This window comes from Podarcis cretensis (assembly GCF_951804945.1).
Source record: "Podarcis cretensis genome assembly, chromosome: 3".
Lineage (NCBI taxonomy): Eukaryota > Metazoa > Chordata > Lepidosauria > Squamata > Lacertidae > Podarcis > Podarcis cretensis.
In genome coordinates this window covers 106,176,045-106,197,539 of record NC_137172.1, presented here as the reverse complement: position 1 = coordinate 106,197,539, position 21,495 = coordinate 106,176,045, and the positions used below count along the sequence as shown (strand labels likewise).

The 21,495-nt window shown below is 43.1% G+C and overlaps 1 protein-coding gene across 2 annotated transcripts in view; it reads right to left on the bottom strand.

The window, feature by feature from the left end:
• LDAH (lipid droplet associated hydrolase) overlaps positions 1-21,495 on the bottom strand; it is an 84,386-nt gene that overhangs the window by 20,750 nt on the left and 42,141 nt on the right. For both annotated transcript variants that reach the window (XM_079970074.1, XM_079970073.1), the window contains one exon: positions 9,565-9,802. In XM_079970074.1, coding sequence (XP_079826200.1) covers positions 9,565-9,802 — 238 coding nt within the window. The remainder of the gene's footprint in view (positions 1-9,564; positions 9,803-21,495) is intronic.

Genomic DNA, 21,495 nt, shown 5'->3' with positions numbered 1-21,495 from the left:
CCACTGCTAGAGGAGGTGAGATTGAGAAGCCCTTCCATCTTGACCTCGCTTCTCTCTTGACATAAAATTTATGATATCTGGAGGGGAAGGGATAGGGCAAATCCCAAGGATGAAAGGGTCATTCTTCAGATGAACTCCTCCTCCACAACAGGAAATTTTAGATGCTGGAAATGAGGACTTATCTGAATCGGTTACACCAAATGACATCAGCAGTGGTGAACGGGACCTTGCTATAGCACTTCTCCTTTGCGCCTGAGGCACTGAGGACTGCTGATTCCCATGCTTTGACACCTGGCACTAGGGGCCGGCCCTTATATTTAACTCATTGTACACAATGTTTCAATTGTCATTAACACAATTTGTTATTTATTTTATTTGGCAAGATTTATAACTTTTAATAGATGGGTGGGGTATAAATAAAACATTATTGTTATCATCATTAATCACTGAGTAGTTTACTATAGAACAGAATATTCATCAACTATATATTTTGGAAAGCTTTCCCCCCCTCTTTCTGCTGTATGCATTTGTACACCTCTTAATAATAATAATAATAATAATAATAATAATAATAAACTTTTATTTGTATCCCACCCTCCCCGACCGAAACTGGGCTCAGGGTGGCTAACAACAAATATATAACACTGGTATAAAATCAAACAAGAATTAAATTACCTCCTAAAAACAAGTCAGGATCAAATATATTATACTCTATGGTGGTCCTAAGATGAAGGAGCAAGTTTATGTCAATGTCCTGACACAATTTGATTCTGTTTTGAATCCGGATGGCAGACTAGACCTTTCAAAACTGCACTGATTTTTTTTTAAGTCTTAGAATTCCCAAACACCAGGCACTTTCTGCTCGTTTATTTTCTTAAATAAAAAAACCAGTAGCCATATGAAAATTATCAAATCTGTAAATAAAATTAATCAATGTTGTAAGCAGTCTGTGGCACTACAAAACCCAGAAATGTTAAATTAGCACATGCTTCTTTAAGGATCTGCAAGCTTTCGGTTAGTCATTCTATTATCTCTTAACGCTGATGCCAAGAAATTTGGGAGTAAAAAAATTGAAAACTGAAGCCTATGCATTAAAGGTCAGACAAATTTTGCTGCTCTGTAGATGTGCTGCCTTGGGATGTCTTACAGTTTTGCAGATATGCTGGCAGACAAAACTCTTAGAAGACATGCTACTTCACTATTTCCCCTAAATACTACTGCCCCTAGAGACTGTAGGGGGTGCTTGGGTGCAGTTAGGCTGGTCCTGCCTAATGACCCATATCTGACAGAAGTATTTCTGCATATGGGTCTTTTTCAATATCTTCTCAATCTCACCTCTCTCTCTTTCCTTCCTTTCAGCACGTTGCATGACTCATTGCAACTGAGTTCTCCTTCAAACGGGAACCTCAGGAAGGATGTCAGAAACCCCCAAACTGTGCTTAATATTTCTTGGAAGTCATGAACCGTTTTCATTATCAAAGCATTCAAGCTTCATGAGCAATATTTATGATGGAAATAAAACTGACAGCTTTTAATATTTTTTTATTTGAAAAAAACACACCAAAACCCCATAATTATGGAAACCAAACCAAAACGGGGTTTTGTTTTGTTTTTTTGACACAGGGCATCTGTAGGGAAATCAAAGCTCTTACCAGCAATAAAGTGACCTTGTTAAACTTTCCCCTCTTTCTCTATTTCGGAAAGTGGGCAAATTATAAAGCAGAGTCACTTTGACAAATGAATAGGTACGTAAACATAATAAATCCTTTAAAAGCCATTCACTTCTCTTCACTAAGTTAATATGAGCATCTCACTCTTGACTAGGGAAAACCTTAGTTCACTTGCAAAAAAAAGAAAAAGAGGGAGTGAGTGAGGGGGAACAAAGCAGACATGGAGTTTCTTTCAAGCCACTCTTAAGTGCCGTCTTGGGAAGGTGAGTTGTCCGACAACATTAAGCAAACATTTTAGTCAGGCATCACACAGGAAAATAAACAGTAGCAGAGGAAATGTGAAAACAGTAGAGGCTGCTATTCCTTGGCCTCCTTTCCTGGAAGGCAGGTGGTAAAATATAACGTGTTTCCACAGGTAAGGGAAACACTCTCCTGAAACTATATATTATGGAATATCATTCCTAACGTCAAATAGCATAGCTAACAACAACTGTGCAAGCGCAGGACCATTTGAGCTATGCTGTCACTGGGTTTTCTAGCAAGCTAGAAAAAGACAGGAGCTGCAAAGGCGCTTTAATGAAGAAGGCATTCCAATTTGCAGAAGACTGTGGGCATATCTGCTTGTTCTGGGGGAATGACTTCGTATGCTTATACAACTTCTCTCTTGGCTCAAATGTACCTTGGAGCTCAGCCATATACCATGACATTCAGAAAGCACAAAGAAGAAGAAGAAGAAGCAGCAGCGGCAGCGTTTGGATTTGATATCCCGCTTTATCACTACCCTAAGGAGTCTCAAAGCAGCTAACATTCTCCTTTCCCTTCCTCCCCCACAACCAACACTCTGTGGGGTGAGTGGGGCTGGGAGACTTCAGAGAAGTGTGACTGGCCCAAGGTCACCCGGCAGCTGCATTCGGAGGAGCGGAGACGCGAACCTGGTTCCCCAGATTACGAGTCCACCGCTCTTAACCACTACACCACACCAGCTCAAGGCGAAAGGGCACCATACAGGAGTGCCAGCTTGGCCCCGCGGCCATGGGTGCCAGGCAGCGTGCATGGCCCTGGCACTGAAATTTGTGGGTGCCTAGCCCCAGGATGCAGGTGGCGCTGTGGGTTAAAGCCTCAGCGCCTAGGGCTTGCCGATCGAAAGGTCGGCGGTTCGAATCCCTGCGGCGGGGTGCGCTCCCACTGCTCGGTCCCAGCGCCTGCCAACCTAGCAGCTCGAAAGCACCTCCGGGTGCAAGTAGATAAATAGGGACCGCTTACCAGCGGGAAGGTAAACGGCGTTTCTGTGTGCGGCTCTGGCTCTGGCCCTGGCTCTGGCCAGAGCAGCGATGTCACGCTGGCCACGTGACCCGGAAGTGTCTCCGGACAGCGCTGGCCCCTGGCCTCTTAAGTGAGATGGGCGCACAACCCCAGAGTCTGTCAAGACTGGCCCGTACGGGCAGGGGTACCTTTACCTTTACCTAGCCCCAGGAAGTTGGCACCTATGGCACCATAGGATATCTGAGTGGAAGACATATGAAAAAGGTAGCACGGGAATGTTTCTACACCACCATGGAAAGGGCCATTTACAGCAAGATTATGAAGGTTTGTACATATTTTCCACAGTGTAAACCCACAAAACTTTTGTAGCAGGTTGTACAAAGCTTATTAGATCCATGCTTAGACACTGTCAGAGCTCTCATTTTTGGAACTGAGATTAGTTGTTCCAATGAAATAAGCAAAACCTATGTCCAAGTGAATTTACTGAGGATCAGGGCATCACTCTCATACTGCGGCGTTCTCAACGAATACCCACTCTTTTCACAATTCCTATTTGTTAGCTCTTAGTGTTAACCAAACAACGGCTGTGCATTACTGATTCATGCATGAATCACTGTGATGCACAGTAATGTATAATGAATCATGCTTAACACACACAAGATACACTCCTGGGTTTCCTCTTTTCTTTTTGTTGAGGTTCAGCTGAAATAAACAAGAGGTCTGTGTTGAAAAGACAACAATATGTGTCCAGGGGGAATTCTGAAAAATCGGCACAACTTTTTTGGCAATTCCCCCCCCCCCCCAAGAAAAACCCAACAACTTCTTTTGTGTCCAGATTTTTACTTCTTCAAATACGGCAACCCTAATTTAATGCTTAAGAATAAAATTTAAAATATCTACTACCATAATTACTTCGACCATTTCCTAATGGTGGCAGCAGCAGTGCCATGGAAGGATTTTTATTATTTTTAACCAGCTCCTGAAGCTTAAAATTATATCTGAGCACTGGCGGTGTTTAAAAAGCTCCAAACTAGAAAGGATAACATCCCACCCACCATTGTTTCATTCTAGCCAGAATTATCTGTATCTGAAGGACTTGAATGATGAAAAGTACCAGCTCATATTACAAAACTGGCCTATTCGACGTGGGCTGAATGGATCCCCTCAGAACTAGATGAAGCAGTCATCTAATGGTCTTGTCACGTCGGCAATATGTGAGTTAACCCACATTTATTATCAAAATGCTGTGTAATGTACATAAAGTAGGGACATATTAGGAATGTAGTAAGATGCCTTAAATTGAACTAGACGAGGGGTCAGCAAACTTAAATAATAAAAAAAATAGAGTGCCACACATGACCAGCAGTTGAAAAACTTAACTGTCCCAAGTGGACATTTATGGTGCCTCAGACACATATTTCAATATTAAATATAAATCAGACTTTAGACTGTATTAACAGAAATTTCCATTCCTGATTCAACACTCATTGCTTAATATCAGTAATAGGCAACCGGTGGCCTGTGTGCAAAAACCACCACTAACTCACATCTTGTAACAAATCAAAAGGGACCTTTTAGCTTCTGCTAATCTCTTAACTACAGGCTTCAGAGAGCCAGGACTTTCTTTCTGAAGACTCTGTCTTCAACCCTGGAAAAGCGTTGCGCTGGCTTTTAACCTCTCCCCAAGGCCAAAAGTGAAAGGAGGAGGAAAGGAAATGAGAAAGCTTTGCTGCTCTGCCCGAAACTGGAACTCTAATTGCCAACTATTAGGCTTTTATACCCATCAATATGATTTTCTTAATAGAAAGCAGGAAGAAGAAGACTGTTACTGAAAAAAACAAAACGGAGCAAAGAAACCATTTCAAATGCTGTTTCCCAAGATAAGATTCCTCCCCGCTCCCTGGTCTCTTCCAACATTTCCAAGTATCATAAAATAAACCGTCTCCATTACTCCCCTGGTCAATAAACAGGTTAAACAAACAAGGAAATTCCTTAAGAGAAGCCACAGATTCAAGATTGCAAAGACCGGCCACTATAGGCTATTCAGAGGGAAGGGTTGTTTTTTTCATTTTTGCTTACTGTGCTTATCTGTATCTTCATTGTCATCCAGAAGTTAACCTCTGACCTACAAGCCTGCCTCTCAAAAAAAGCGAAACACTCGCAATGTTTATCCATTATGTAATGTCTGTGCTTTTGTGGAAATTTTACCGAAACAAATGGAGGAAGTTTGCCCGTCAAGCTAGTGGACAATAAATCCTGTGCTGTATAGACACAGGCCTGTCTGCCCTCACCTTAAAAACCAATACATACACGTTTGCCAGAAAATATTTTTTCAGGTGGTACATTAATAAAATTGATAGAAATATGTATTGCTCTTTTAAAGCATGCTACAAAGTAACAATGGATTGCATTCAACCAAGCTGTCATACCTGACTCATTGCAATCGATGGAAATGATCAAATAAGGTCCATTGATTACAGCAGGTCTACTGTGAGTAGGATGACTTGGTTGGATAAAATCCAAACTACATTGCAAACGGTTTTCTTTTTGTAGAAACCCACTTTCTAGAAGAGCTTGCATCTAGCAGCTTATACTGTTTCTACAACTGGAGAAAAATCTGAAGACTTCTGAATAGACCAAGTTGGGAAGTTCCATTATTTTCCAAGGAGAAATGCTTAGGGATTTCATCTGTGTTGCAATCTGTGTAAAAGTGTAAGGCTGGAGATGTCTACTGAAGAAGCTACTTTAAAGAGTCATGGCTTCACCCCAGAGAGTTCTGGGAGCTGCAGTTTGTTAAGGATGCTCAGAGTTCTTAGGTGTTATGTACTGAGTTGAATAGGATCCAAAATGCAGCAGTCTGATTGGTCCTAGAACAACAGGGTTCAGAATGCAGCAGTCTGATTGGTCCTAGAACAATAGGATTCAGAATGCAGCAGTATGATTGGTCCTCCAGGTGGAAGTGAATCCGCAACCTGATTGGCCTACAGGAGAATCCCGGAATTAGCCAATCACGTAGGGCCCATTGTGTAAATAATGTATATAAAGCAGACATTCTGGGGGAACTTCCCTTCCTCCTCACCACTATGAGCTGAATAAAGAGTATGAAATCCACTCCCGACTCTGAGTATATTTCATTAGGAGACACCTATTTCCTTCACAAAACTACAATTCTCAGAGAGGTGTAAGAATCAATCCCTCTTCAAAGGGAAAGAATCTTTTTAATGTGAGTGTTATCTGGATCAGCACCAGGGTTGTTAGTGAGGAGAACAGGCTAATGCAATTTCAGTTGTTGAGTCTTCCTATGTACCTGGGAGCAAAATCTTGATTTTAGCAAAAGTCTCCCATTAACCAACAACACAACCAGAATCATGCCCCAGGTCCCGCTTTTTCTTAATGATGCTTTGCTTTTTGGCCTGGGTGGAAATAGGGCTGGGTGCTTAGGTCTTGCTATAATTAAGTTTTCTAAATCTCATTTCCTTTTCAGAGGAGAGAAAACATATTGTTGTGAGTAAGCTCCGGACGTGGTAACGAGTCCCTGGCAGGTTAGTTTGTTCTGACAGATGCATAACTTTTAAGGAAACTTTTTACCATCTTTTCTGCCCTTCATCGTGGTTTTTATTGCAATTACAGCAATGAGGCAGATGTTCATGCCAAAGGTAACACACATACATTTTTTAATGAGTTGACACAAACTTCCTGGAGAGGAGGAATAAATTCATTTGCTGAATATTTCTGAGCCATACCTAACAGGTTATTAAAGGGCAAGAGGATATGGCCCTAACAAAGTTTGTTCCCATTTTCTTTCCCCATACAAATTCACAGAGGTAAAGTGGAGTTAGAATAGGCAAGATTGCCGACCAAGATACTGTCAGTTATTGCTAATCCGAAGCATATGCTACGGGCCACGCCACTTCCTAGATTACTTACCTATACAGGAAGGTCTAAGAGCTTGTTGCTATATAAAACCCTTTCCCTCTCAAAGTCTTAATGTTTGTGGGCATTTCCTTTGAACTCAGTCAACCACAATGATTCATTTCCAGCGAAGGCCACTCATTGAAATCAATGAGTACTTAATTTTATTTAAAGGCAGCTAGCAAAGTACAGCCAAATAAAACTAGTCACTCTCAATACTGGCTAATTACGTAAAGAGATTTCGAAAGCTGTCAAGAGAGGGGACCAAATCCCAAAATGGTGTAACGCTATTGGAGCCAAAGGAGCTCTATTGCTGCATTGCAACAGCGAAGTTTCCAGTGCTTCGCCCAAATGCCACAGCGTTCTCTCTCCTTGTGCCTGAAATCATTCCCTTAGCCAGAACAAAGCCATTGCTGAGTCCCAGTTTGCTTAAAATAAGGTCTGTCTCTGGCCTGTGAGTCTCACCTGCAACTGTTGGCCCAAAATTGCCACTGAAGAACGTTTACCTGGCCATATAGGTTTTACCTTGCCCTTCCTACAAAATTAATCATTAACCTCTCATAGACTTTTTGCATGAAATACACACACACACTATTTTTCTGGGTGTTATAGTGGATTGGACGAAGTGAATATTGTTTTAATATAGCGGACAGATGAAGAACTGGGAGTTGTTTATTTTCTCAATCTTATTTTGCTATCTTTCTCTTTCAACCTATTTTTGACACTTTAAAAAAAGTTGTCTCTCTCTCTCCCCCCCTCCCCATTTCTTTCTCCCCTCCTTTTTGTATTTTTACAGTGGTACCTTGGTTCTCAAACTTAATCCGTTCTGGAAGTCTGTTTCAAAACCAAAGCGTTCCAAAACCAAGGTGCGCTTTCCCACAGAAAGTAATGCAAAATGGATTAATCCATTCCAAACTTTTAAAAACAACCCCTAAAACAGCAACTGAACATGAATTTTACTATCTAACGAGACCATTGATCCATAAAATGAAAGCAATAAACAATGTACTGCAGTCGCAGAATCAATCAATCAGTGGCTGAACTGGGTTCCACACAGTCACAAAAACAAAGCAAAAAAGCCGCAAAAACAAAAATGCAAAATAAATAGCAAAAACAGAGAGACCTCAGCGTAACACTCAAAACGGAAGTGTGGCACTCAAACTGTCAGCCTAACACTCAAGACAGAAGTGTGGCACTCAAGAAGGAAGCACAACACTCAAAACGGAGCATGTTTGGCTTCCGAAAAAAAGTTTGCAAACCGGAACACTTACTTCCAGGTTTGCAGTGTTTGGGTTCCAAGTTGTTTGAGTGCCAAGGTGTTTGAGAACCAAGGTACCACTGTATTGTATTTAGATAAAAGTCTTGGTTTGGTTAAAATAAAGGAAAATATATTAAGTTTTGTATTTTTCTCTTTAAACCATAATAAAATTTATTTTAAAAATAAATTAATCAAGGGGCATTGAAAAAGACAATTCCTCTCAGCATGTCTCAATTTCACTTGAGCAGTAAGTCTGCATGCATTCTGCCAAATGTGGTCTTTCTGAATGTATGTTGTTTCCTCTGCCATCCCAATTGATGACGTAACACTATCTGATGATGTTTGAGACACAACTGCCATATCTTTATTATAAAGCCAAGTTGGGTGTGCCTTTTCTGGTTTCTATATTACTGACTGTTATGAAGTTTTCACTGCACTCCAATGTGGGGGCTGGAGTGGCCCATGTTCCCATCCACGGTGCCCTGTGACGAGTTGCGCCCGATCGTCACCGTCGCCTGGCGCACCACGAACTCCACATCGCAGCCCTGCAGGCGTGCCAGATCAGGGATCGGGGCCAGCACCAGGCCCTGGGAGGCGAGGTGGGCGCCCCGGAGGCAGCGGCGAGGGTGCGGTGTGCTGCAGCGCCAGCAAGTCCCTCATGCTGGGCCTGTCCTCGCCAGCGGCTGCAGCCATTTCCCCAGCGCAGTGGGCAGAGGCAATGGCCGAGGCAGGCAGGCAGGGCCACTGACTATGCACTGCTGGCCTCTGGGGCGGGGAGGTGGGCGGGCGGGCGGGCGGGGAGAGGTCTGCGCGGGTGGGCAGGAAGAGGCCCGGGCTGCCCAGTTGGTGCGCAGGCAGACGGGCGAGGAGGCCGCAAGCAGGAGACGGGGCACACGGGGTCCAGGGCACGCGGGGTGCCTCTCTCCTCTGCAATCCCCTCCCGATCCCGGGCAGGCCGGATCCAGCCCGCGAACCATAGTCTGAGGACCCCTGATCTAGTCCAACCCCCTGGAATGCAGGAATATGCAACTGTCTCATACGGGGATCAAACCTGCAACCTTAGCTTTATCGGCACCATGCTCTACCCTTTGGAGCTATCCAGGCAGATCTTGGCTGTGAAAGCAGAAAGCAGGACTGCATGAGGTTTTGTCTAATCCAACAAGGCTCTTTTTAGGTAAACGCTGCAGATCATGGAAAGAACGGCACTCAGAAGGCTATTCTGAAAACCCACGAGTTTTCCCTAAAACAGCAATTTATTCCCTTTTTTGGAGACAAGGCATTTTCGTTTTTCTTCAATTCTGTACTGAGGAAAACAACCAGAACCACCGCTATACGCTCAAATCCTTAAAAACTTCTTATCACTAGGTTATTGTCCCCTTAACATCCATATCCTTCAAAACAGCATGCTAGACAGGAATATTTAGGGGGAAAGAGGAAGTATTACTCGCTGTTTCTACTTACCAACAGAATCAAAATTGAGAAAATCTATAGTAGTCGCTAGTGTAGCGTCATCTAGGTACACTATGACAGATGCCAAACGTAACATGAAGTGTTTTATTCTGTCTGGGAGAAACGATGTGAAATAGGAAAGCATGTACAAGGGATAACGAAACCAGGTGAGCAGGGGTGTCATGATCTTGCCTTGTGGGGACGCAGCCATACGTTCCACTGTAGGAAACAGCAGCAGACCGCGGAGAATCTGAAAAGACATGAAAGGGAAAATGGTCAAACAACGTGCGACTCAGAGAAAAGGCAGAATTTGACTAGTTCTCACTCCCACTGCCCCAGATGAATATATTCCTGAATGGAAGCTTATGCTGCAATCCTATATACTTGGGAGTAAGCACCATTGAGCTCAATGGGACTTACTTCTGAGTAGACATGCATCTCACTGCGTTGTAAAGTAGCAAAGACATCAAACTCCCTCCCCAGAGTCACTAAGGTTTCTTCCAGTCTTGAGATAACAGTGGGTCACAGTGCCTCTTTGAGTTCTTAGAAACAAACCCTTCCCAAACTCGATTCACTTTCCCCTGGGAAAATATGTACCCTCCGCAACCAGAAGTCAAGGTAAAGGTGAAGGGACCCCTGACCGTTAGGTCCGGTCACAAACGACTCTGGGGTTGCGGCACTCATCTCTCTTTACTGGCCGAGGGAGCTGACGTTTGTCTGCAGACAGTTTTTCCGGGTCATGTGGCCAGCATGACTAAGCCGTTTCTGGCAAACCAGAGCAGTGCATGGAAGCGCCGCTTACCTTCCCGCTGGAGCGGTACCTATTTATCTACTTGCACTTTGCCGTGCTTTCGAAATACTAGGTTGGCAGGAGCTGGGACCAAACAATGGGAGCTCACCCATCATGAGGATTTGAACTGCCGACCTTCTGATCAGCAAGCCCTAGGCTCTGTGGTTTAGACCACAGTGCCACCCGCATCCCAGAAGTCAAGGTACAAACATGAAAACATATTTCTTGTCCATGGGGTCGTGAATGCAGATCACCCCTTCGAGGGTTTGAAAAAGGGCTTCCCTCCCTATTTTACTGAATTCTCTTTCCTTGATCTAAGCAAAATCCCCTTCTTCAACCTAGTAACTCAAAATTCTGAAATACAGTCAGAAAAAAGAATCATCATAATGTATTTTTCATTTATTGTTATCAGTTTTTTCAATTTGTCCCACAGACTCTTGCCAAATAAGAGCTTTGGAATTCCTAGCTGGTGACAGTCAAAGCTTTGCCCCTGGTAAATCCAGCCAATAGTAGCCTTCCTTACACCTAAGTAAGCACAGCATGCAAATATCGCAGCGAGGGATCGCTTGACCATGTCCATTGGAATGACTTGGGAAAACTGGCAGGCAGGGAAAAGCAACGAATGTTATCAGGGGTCACTGGCACCAAGGACAGATTGCTCATCAAAGCTTCGGCAGCCACAATCATGCATGTGCACATGGTGTGTTTATGCGTGTCTATTCTCTTCTATAAGAGCAAACTGTTTTGAATATGAAATAGAAAACATATGTGGGTGTGCAGATCATTTCCCTCTCATCGAAGGGAATGCAAAGCCTTGCTTTTGTTGCGAGCTGACTGGCAGGTGGTTGAAAACGCTTGGAGACTGATATGAAATTCTTAACATTTGCAGATTTCTGAATCTGCACGAATGTTTTGTTTTAGAGTGCCTGGGACCACCCAGCCAGATGGGTGGGGGTATAAATAATAACATTATTCTTATTCTTATTGTTATCTTGGACTCTTCGCTTTAGACCACCACCTTGGAGAAATGAACATATTCAGCTTTTGCCCTTTGCTTCCTCTCCTGCCCATTCATCGAATGTTGGGTGGCATGTTCTTCATTGAAAATGTAGTTATAAATAATAATGTCAATTACAGTGGTACCTTGGGTTACATATGTTTCAGGTTACATACGCTTCAGGTTACAGACTCCGCTAACCCAGAAATATTACCTCGGGTTAAGAACTTTGCTTCAGGATGAGAATAGAAATCGTGCTCCGGTGGCGCAGCAGCACAGGAGGCCCCATTAGCTAAAGTGGTGCTTCAGGTTAAGAACAGTTTCAGGTTAAGAATGGACCTCCGGAATGAATTAAGTACTTAACCTGAGGTACCACTGTATACTAAATTTTAAGGCTGCTTAAACTACTAATTTTTTTGGAGGAGAGCTTATACTTGGAGAGAGCAGGGTGGGGCTCCAGGGTAACAGAAATTCAGTAGGTATTCTGCTTTGTGGTTCAGCTTTCAAGCATAAGGTCTCATAATTAGACAAAATGTAAAACAAAATGGGAAATGTGTGTGCCATATCACGCTTTAGGAGAGAAATATTTTTGAAAAGCTTTCTTCTGTCAGCACAAAGGAGGAGGTCAATTACATCCGAAGGACTCTGCACAACATCCAACACAACACACTGCGTTGATTCTGGATGAAGAAAAATGCATTCTGGAAAGAAAGAAAGAAAGAAAGAAAGAAAGAAAGAAAGAAAGAAAGAAAGATATTGAGCTCCCCCTTCTCCTCCCTTTAAGACATCCAACAACTGAAGCAGAAGAATACAGTGCTGTACTGATATTAGATTACATTGTGGTTTTATGCAATTAAATTTAGAAGCAGCTCTGTTTCCGAGGCAGATTTTGTCCTCTTCTTGGGCACATCATGGTCTACAGATGGGGGGAATGGCATGCTACACTTACAACTGGGGGGGAAACCAACAGACCTAATCAAAGAAATGAGGACCATCAAACATTGTAAGCAGCTTCAAGAGCCATATTTTCCACGTACAGTGGTACCTCGGGTTACATACGCTTCAGGTTACATATGCTTCAGGTTACAGACTCTGCTAACCCTTCAGGATGAGAACAGAAATCATTTTCTAGCAGTGCAGTGGCAGCGGGAGGCCCCATTAGCTAAAGTGGTGCTTCAGGTTCAGAACAGTTTCAGGTTAAGAACGGACCTCTGGAACAAATTAAGTTCTTAACCCGAGGTACCACTGTATCTGGAACGTATCTGGATCTGTAGGAATGGATAAATCAACAGGTGATGGATAATGGGAGTTGAACATAAGGAACGGATCGTGAATCAGGAAAAAATGTGCAATACTAAGCTGTAATAGGACGAAGAGAGAAAAGTCAACTTCTTGTATTAAATTTGATGTAATATGATGTAGCTTGGCATTGATTCATTAAAAAAACTGGAAAAACCAATAAACATCAATAGGCAAAAGATGTGCAGGCAGAAAGCAAGGGGATGGAAATGCTCAGCAGGGGAAAAAAATGGGGGGTTGAGGAGGGTCAGTTGGGGGGGAGTGAAAAATGCCACTATTTTCATCTGAGTAATGTTGGAGGGTATGAAAGTATAATCCTGAATTGGCAAGGATATACCGTATTTTTCGCCCTATAGGACGCACCGGCCCATAGGACGCACCTAGATTTTTTTTTGGGGGGGGGGAATAAAGGGGGAAAAATTATTTCCCACCCCCCAGGCATGGGGCTGGGGCAGGGGAAGCCCGAGCTTCCCCCTCCCCCAGCCCCCAGAACAGGACCCAGAGCGATGCCGAAGCTGCGTGCTGGGAGCTTGCGGGGCTGGAGAAGGGGAAGCCCTCCGCCAGCCTTCTAACCAAGTCGGGGGACAGCGGGAAAGACGCGCTGCGCCTCCCGCTGTCCCCCGAGTTTATGGGACTGGCGGTGGGGCTCTCCTGAAGCCTGGAGAGCGAGAGGGGTCGGTGCGCACCGACCTCTCTCGCTCTCCAGGCTTCAGCAAAAGCCTGCATTCACCCCATAGGATGCACACACATTTCCCCTTCATTTTTGGAGGGGGAAAAGTGCGTCCTATAGGGCGAAAAATACGGTATACGCATGGCTGTGGTACAGGGTCCATGGGGAGGAATGTAGGTGATTGAGGTCAGGTGGAAATGAAATGCAAAAAGAAAACTGCCAGGAAAGCGCTTTTGGATCACATTTAACTTTAAATAGGAATGATAAAATTTCTATGAAAATATTAATATTTAATGCGTTCCATTTAATTATGAATGCAGCCGGCAATCTACCAGCCTACATAAATTCTTGAATACGACATAGCTCTTTCTTCCCCTCTTCTAAGGATGTTTCAAAGATGTGAAGAGGCAAGTAACACACCATTGCGTGTCGTCTCATGTGTGGCTTTGACGCTAGGCTTTGCTACGTGTGTTTTGACTATTCAGTGTACAAATGTTTCACTTAGTACAGTGGTACCTCAGGTTACATGCGCTTCAGGTTACAGACTCCGTTAACCCAGAAATAGTACCTCGGGTTAAGAACTTTGCTTCAGGATGAGAACAGAAATCGTGCTCTGGCGGTGCGGCAGCAGCAGGAGGCCCCATTAACTAAAGTGGTGCTTCAGGTTAAGAACAGTTTCAGGTTAAGAACGGACCTCCGGAACGTATGTAACCTGAGGTACCACTGTAATTTGGAACATTAAATGTGATTTGATTGGATTGTTAAAATGGGAAACTTAATAAAAATGATTTAAAATAATAATAATAGATGCTTCTGCCTATCTCCTCTGTTTACCAATCAAAACGATCACTACAAGTAGGTCTCACCCATGTCTATCATCTCTCTTCCATAAAAATGGCTTGGGCAGGGCAATAGATTCTACTGACATTTGTCCTTTTTAATCTGTTAGAAGCCATAGGGGAGAAAAAAAGCTAGAAGATTATAACTGAGGTGGGGTGGTGCATGAGAAAACTCAACTCACCCTAAGCCTAATAGAACTATGTGTTCTTCCTGCAGGTGTTCATCTTTTGGAGTCTGCAGGGAGAGATTTTCCTCACAGAACACGCTGTAGAAGAAGCAATCTAGCCAGCCTTGTTTCTGTAGGAACCTTTTAAACTTAAGGTAAGGTAAAGGTAAAGGAGACTCTGGAGAGTCCCATGGACTGCAAGAAGATCAAACGTATCCATTCTTAAGGATTCAGCTCTGCGTGCTCACTGGAAGGACAGATCGTGAAGCTGAGCCTCCAATACTTTGGCCACCTCATGAGAAGAGAAGACTCCCTGGAAAAGACCCTGATGTTGGGAAAGATGGAGGGCACAAGGAGAAGGGGACGACAGAGGACGAGATGGTTGGACAGTGTTCTCGAAGCTACCAGCATGAGTTTGACCAAACTGCGGGAGGCAGCGGAAGACAGGAGTGCCTGGCGTGCTCTGGTCTATGGGGTCACGAAGAGTCGGACACGACTAAACAACAACAACAAAGGTAAAGGACCCCTGTACAGTTAAGTCCAGCCAAAGGCGACTATGGGGTTTCGGCGCTCATCTCGCTTTCAGGCCAAGGAAGCTGGCATTTGTCCACAAACAGCTTTCCAGGTCATGTGGCCAGCATAACTAAACTGCTTATGGCGCAACAGCACATCGTGACAGAAGCCAGAGCGCACGGAAACACCGTTTACCTTCCCACCACAGCGGTGCCTATTTATCTACTTGTACTGGTGTGCTTTCGAACTGCTAGGCTGGCAGAAGCTGGGACAGAGCAACGGGAGCTCACTCCGCCGAGGGGATTTGAACCACGACCTTCTGATCGGCAAGCGCAAGAGGAAGTGAGGAGAAAGAATGTGCATGTTTTTTTCTCTTCAAACTGTGCTTTCTCACTTCTCAGAAAAACAGGACAAACAAGGGAGGCGTTTGTGGTGTGTTCTGGCACCCCTTTTTCTAGAAAAAACAGCACTGGGGCAGGGGCAGATTTTCTGTCCACTAACGATATCTCACCAATGCCAATCTAGAGGCATCGGGACTGAACTTTAGACCTGCCAGATTACTGAGTTCAATGACGAAACTGAAATGCTCCGTCGGACACTAGAGCCAAATAGCTTGTTGGCTCACGCAACGTCAGCAACAGATTCAACGGTGGTTGAGGTTCACTTCCACTCCTGAGGAGGAAATAACTTTGGAGCCTGCTCGCTTGCTTTTGCCGAATAACCTGCTTTGAATTATTGGGGCGGGTGTGCGCGCACAAACAGTTAATGTAATCAGCATCAACCAACAAGAATGTATGACTTGGATTCCATGCTATGTATGTAACTTGCAGTTCCCAATGAACTTCAGACTTTGATCAAATCAGCTGGCAGGAACAGGAAGCAATCCATTATTTTTATAACTGATGACCCCAGAAAGAAAAGCTTTATCCAAATGCAGTGCTTGTAGCTGCAGAGCACCGATCTATATAAAAGAAAAAGCCTCTGCATGTAAAACAAAAAGCATAATTTAAAACAGTGTCTCCCAGACTTAGGTCTCCAGCTGTTTTTGGACTAAAGTTCCTATCACTCCTGACCACTGGGTTCTGCTAGCTACGGATGATGGGAGTTGTAGTCGAAAAACAGTTGGAGATCCAAGTTTGGGAAACAGATTTAATATAAGACAGCTTGCACGGGGGTGGGGATAACAGTGTGGAAATTTCACAAGCGCTCATAATAGATCACTAGCGATTGCCAACTCTTTGAAGAAACCCATGGAAACCAAAAAAGTTGCGTCTGTCAGATATAACACTTAATTTTGATATATTTCCATTCACTTCCATGTCCACCAGCTGTGCTGGCAGCAGGAAAGTCCTTATCTGTCAGGTAAAACCTGATGCAGTTTTAAAAGGTAATGTAATGATGTATTTAGTGCTAGTTTATGGGCCACTTTTGACTTAAAGTATCACACAAATCACCTTTTTGTTTAAGGCACATAGAAACCATTAGGCATCATCACTAGGATCAAGAGAAAACATTTTATTATGAGAGATGTAACATGAAGGTTTCTATATCATAAAAGAACTCCCACACTGATCCTTTATCAGGTCAAGATTACTGTACATCAAAAGCAAGCTTAAAACCTGACCTTGCCATTTATATAAGCTTGTAATAGTATGGATTGGATTACAATAAACCAATCACACCAGTTAGAGAACAAACAAATGACTTCACAATGAATCCAGTCAGTCCCACAAATGCACTGCACATTACTACTTCTACTACTACCACAACTACTACTACTACTATTAAAATTTGCATAGCTCCCTATACCCTTAAGTCTCAGGGCAGTTCACAACATAAAATCACAATATAAAACACAAAATACATAATAAAAACAAGAAGAATTCAACAATCCCCATTCCCCAACCCATTTTGAAAGGGCATTGAATGTCCAGCCCAAAGCCTGGTTAAAGAGGAACGTTTTTGCCTGGCGTCTAAAGGTGTATAATGAAGGCACCAGGCGAATCTCCCTGGGGAGAGCATTCCACAGATGAGGAGCCACTGCAGAAAAGGCCCATTCTTATGTTACGACCCTCTGGACCTCTCATGGGAGAGGCACATGAAGAAGGGCCTCAGAAGATGATCTCAGGGTCCAGGTAGGTTCATATGGAGAGAGGCAGTCATTGATTTGTTGTGGTCCTTCTGTTCCACAGCCTAACCCTTCCCTCCCATGGTCACAGCTACACCAACTATTCCTCACTAACAGATGTTCAAGAGCAGGCTTGAGTAAGGGAAGTAACCTGAAGTTTCATCTCACCCCTTACTAATCCAGTAGTTCAGGTCAACAGGCCTAGGGGCCAGTGACCACATCTGCCACCCAGAGTACAGAATGGAGAAGCAACCCATATACTTACCCTTCCTGAGCAAGGGGTTATCTAATGGACATCAAAGGGCATGCAGCTTCTTACATATTAAAGGAACTAAGCACCATGCCATTATTTCTTGAGTCTATTCTATTGGGGTCTGGGTTTTTAATTTACTGTGTGCGTTTTTAGTGATAATTTTTTTTTAAAAAAAAAATTGTAGGCTGTTTTGAGGGTTTCCCCTACCATCAAGCAGTATCTAAATTTTATGAAATAAATAAACATGCCATTATTTCACTGCATATGGAAGACGCATGCCAGAACCATGTGTTGCCAGGTGCATAGTACACAGCAGATTTTACAAAGCTCACAGCAAACTGTTTGAATAACTTTTCTTGTTTTTTACGAATACTACTTTAATATTAAATTAAACTACTGGCATATCTCAGTGCTTGCTCTCTCTCCTGTGGGCCTTTGAGGCTATAAATTCCTTGTACTCGCTTGTCTTCACTTTTACATGCAATACGAGAAACAAGCTGAATGGTGTCTCTGTGTAAATAAATAAATCAATACCACCCCATAAGCATAAATTGAAAAATTGCATTTGCATCTGGGTTCGTACACTAGGCTATCAAGACATGTTTATAAACAATAAGTCAGCCCAACTTTACTCTGCCAATGAGTGATGCAAATCTTAATGTGCTCAGAACATGTTCATCCAACTAAAGAAACCTTGTTTGTTTTTCGAAAGCAATCAGCGAAGATTTCCATGCAAAGAGAAACATTTACTACTGTTAAGGCAGGCCAAACCAGTTAACAGACTTAGTCATTCTCAATTATTCACCCCGTCGTTCCCCTTGTGTTTCTAGAAGGTGCCGCTATTTGATTTTCTTTCAGCCCATCTTTGTACAATATGTAAAACTTAGATTAGATCTCTTGGGATCCCCTTAGGACATACACACCTGTGTTTCAGGAGACCTCTGACAATACATTTGCTACTCTGCGCTAGCATCACTTCAAAGAAAGAAAAAAACATTTGGCACAAAATCAACTCTCTTGGAATCTGACAGAAAGCCTGAAAGGTTTCCATTCTTATTTCAGTATTAAGTTAAAACGACTATGATTTATTTCACAGAAGAAACAAATCTTCTGTTGGAAAGGCTTCCTTGCAAACCACAAATGTGTTTTGTAACTAAACCGAAGGAGATATGCTGCGTTTTGGCATTACAACCTAGCTTTACTTAGTGATACCACAGAAACTTGAAATCAGGCAGTTCGTAAGTCGAACTTTGCAGGCTCACAATTCCTAAATGTATGTTGAACCCTGGCTTTATTCCCAGAAACTTTATATATATATTTATTTTTCAAACCAATATGGGTTTTGAGCTAATGTATATTTTATCTGCCTGTGTGGCACACAAACTCACCATTTTTGTGCATGTTCATATGTTAACTGCTGTAACCCTTTACTTTATGAAGGAAATGGAAAAAGTTGTTTGCACTTGTTCTGTCTCTGCAAGCTAAAACACTCCCCTTAAAATCCTATTTCACTGGATGCTGGAACTAGACACCCTCGCATTCACTCCAAACAGAGGGAAGATGCAAAAAGCTGTTCCCCGGGGATAGCTCAGTCAGTAGAGCATGAGTTTCTCAAACTTGGGTTTCCGGCTGTTGTTGGACTACAATGTCCATCATCCCTGGGCACTGCTCCTGCTAGCTAGGGATGATGGGTGTTGTAGTCCAACCACAGCTGGAAACCCAAGCTTCAGAGCCACTGGACTGGGGTGTGGCAGGAGGTTCATCTTGCCTACTGGTGACCTATACAGCAAAGATTCCCTCTGATCCCTTGCGGGTTGTCAGCAGTCACCAAACCTTGTGATGCAGCACAAGGCATAGGCACAGTGCAGAATAAGCTTGCCATTAAAAATAGGATTAGAAGTCATGCTTTTAATGGCCCGTGTGGAAAAAGAACTGTGTTTTCCTAAAATCTCACAGTAAAGCAAAGTTTGCTTTCCCATCCCAGAGGGCCATGTCACTGCTCTGATTAACAGTCAGAAACAACATTTTGCATTTGGTCAATGTTTGTGGACACGGTCCACGAGCTACAGATAGGCACCCCTCAGAAGAATTTCCTAATTGCAGCCACTAAATTCCTTTTATTCCCCTGCAGTGAAATTTCACCTTTCCATGAATGCAGTGCTTCAGCAAATGCCAAAGCAACTTTTCAAGGTTCCAACTCGAGCACCTGTAGCAAGATGCTTAATACTCCCCTTGCCTTACGCAAAAGGGAAAACCAAACATGTTCTCTTCACAATGCAATCAAGTGCGGTGGTGTATGTGCTTCTGCACGTAAGCGAGAGAAATGGAGCAACAGGTACCATTATCCACCAGCACCAATAGCAGAACTCGGTACCTAAGTTTAAGTTTGCATCAACATCTGAAATACGCACACACAAAAAATCCATTACAATAAATCTAAGTTTAGAATTAAATATTCAGCTTTACAGCATAGGTCCTATTTTTGGGGTTCCCATAGGCATCTGGTCTGGCCGATGAGAAAACAGGATGCACAAAGGAAACAAATCTAACCAGGGCAGAGAGGGTGAAATGGCTGCTGGGTGATACTGATGACCCTGTGACTTATAAGGTGGCTCTCTGTGCCTTGGCAGCTAGGAAGATTAGAAAGAAAGAACTGGATGGGATGGCGGTCAGTTGCAAAGGGGACTCAGAGACGTAATTTGCACATTTGAGAATTACTTATTATTCTGTGTAATAAGAAAATTTGGTGGATTTGACCATGGTTTTATTGCATATGTAGTGATTGCTGTTTTGCTTTTTTGTCTTTGAATGATGCCATGGTATTTGGCAAGAGCAATTAAATTTTATCTCATAGGAACAGGACACTGGACTAGATGAAATCTCTAGTGAAACTCTAACATTGTACTGTGTCCATGAGCCGTGGGCCTGATCCAGCACGTTCCATTCTTATGTTCTGGATAATGGCTTATGGATATGATAAAAACCAGAAGGCCTTGCACTTCTTCTAATAACCTTTCAAATGAGAAAGTAGGCGTTTTATGGCAATCAATCAATCAAAACCATTCAAAACATGTTGAGACGCTAAATTGAGATGCTGGAGAATGCCCTGGGTTGAAATGATAAATGAGAAAGAAAAAAGAAATCTTTGTGAGTATAAGGAAATATTTTTAATATATATTTCATGATCTCTCTGCAGCAAGGGAAAAAAAAGCTTAAATAGGTCTGCACAAATGTCCCCCTTCCCTATCAAGCCCAGTTTCCTTCCAGTGTTTCTAACCTACATGCATATAAAGGCCTCAGGTAAAGAGTACATGCATCTTTCCTCTGAGGACAACTATACTGAGAACAACATCACCATGAGGAATATTTAAAGTAAATTGGAATCATTTGTTTTGCTTTGATTGCATTTTCTCATTTGCCTGAGTTGGCCTGTTGCCTCCTGCATTTGCAAAAACTGATCTCCAACACCTTGCAAGGCTTCTTGAGCAAGGCACACAGGCAAGCAAAAAAATTGTGTGGGATTTCTGCACCCACCTATAAACTAAGAAGATAGGACTGCGATGAGCAGGGGGAAGATATATGCATTAATAAGCTGTCATATTTCCTTCACCCTCCTCTCCGTTGCAGCCAGCCTTTAGTGTCTTTCAATAAGCAAACAATAGACCAGTATGCATCTTACAAGTGCAAAGCTGAAATGATGACTGTCTTCACAAACTTCCCATTGTTCTTCTTTGGCAAGTCTGTCACTTAAGGGTCAAGCAAGAGCAAACTCAACTACAGCTCAGGGAAAGGGGAGGTGGTAGCCAAACTCAGGTCAACTGCTCCTCTTGGGAAAACCAGCGTGCAACACACAGCATGCTGTCAACGAATGAAGAAAATGCATTCCTCTGCTATATTGCACAGCACACACAATCAAAGCTTCCAACTGGCCACTTCTGGGCTATCTATTCTTTGTCTGGGGTCAGAGGTAGGAAAATAGATAGCCATCTTCTACCGTTGGTCTATCTAGCTCAAGATGGTCTACAGATAAGTAGTCCTTAAGATGTTTCTTGACCCCAGCTCCCATCAACCAGACCACTGGTCATGGCAACTGGGATTGATAGCACTTGGTGTTCAACAACAGTCAAGCCAAGTTTGCAGGTTCAATGTCTGTATGCATAGCTGTCAACTTACAGATTTGAAAATAAGGGACCAGCAGCCTTGAAAATACAGTGGTGCCCCGCAAGACGAATGCCTCGCAAGACGAATGCCTCGCAAGACGAAAAACTCGCTAGACGAAAAACTCGC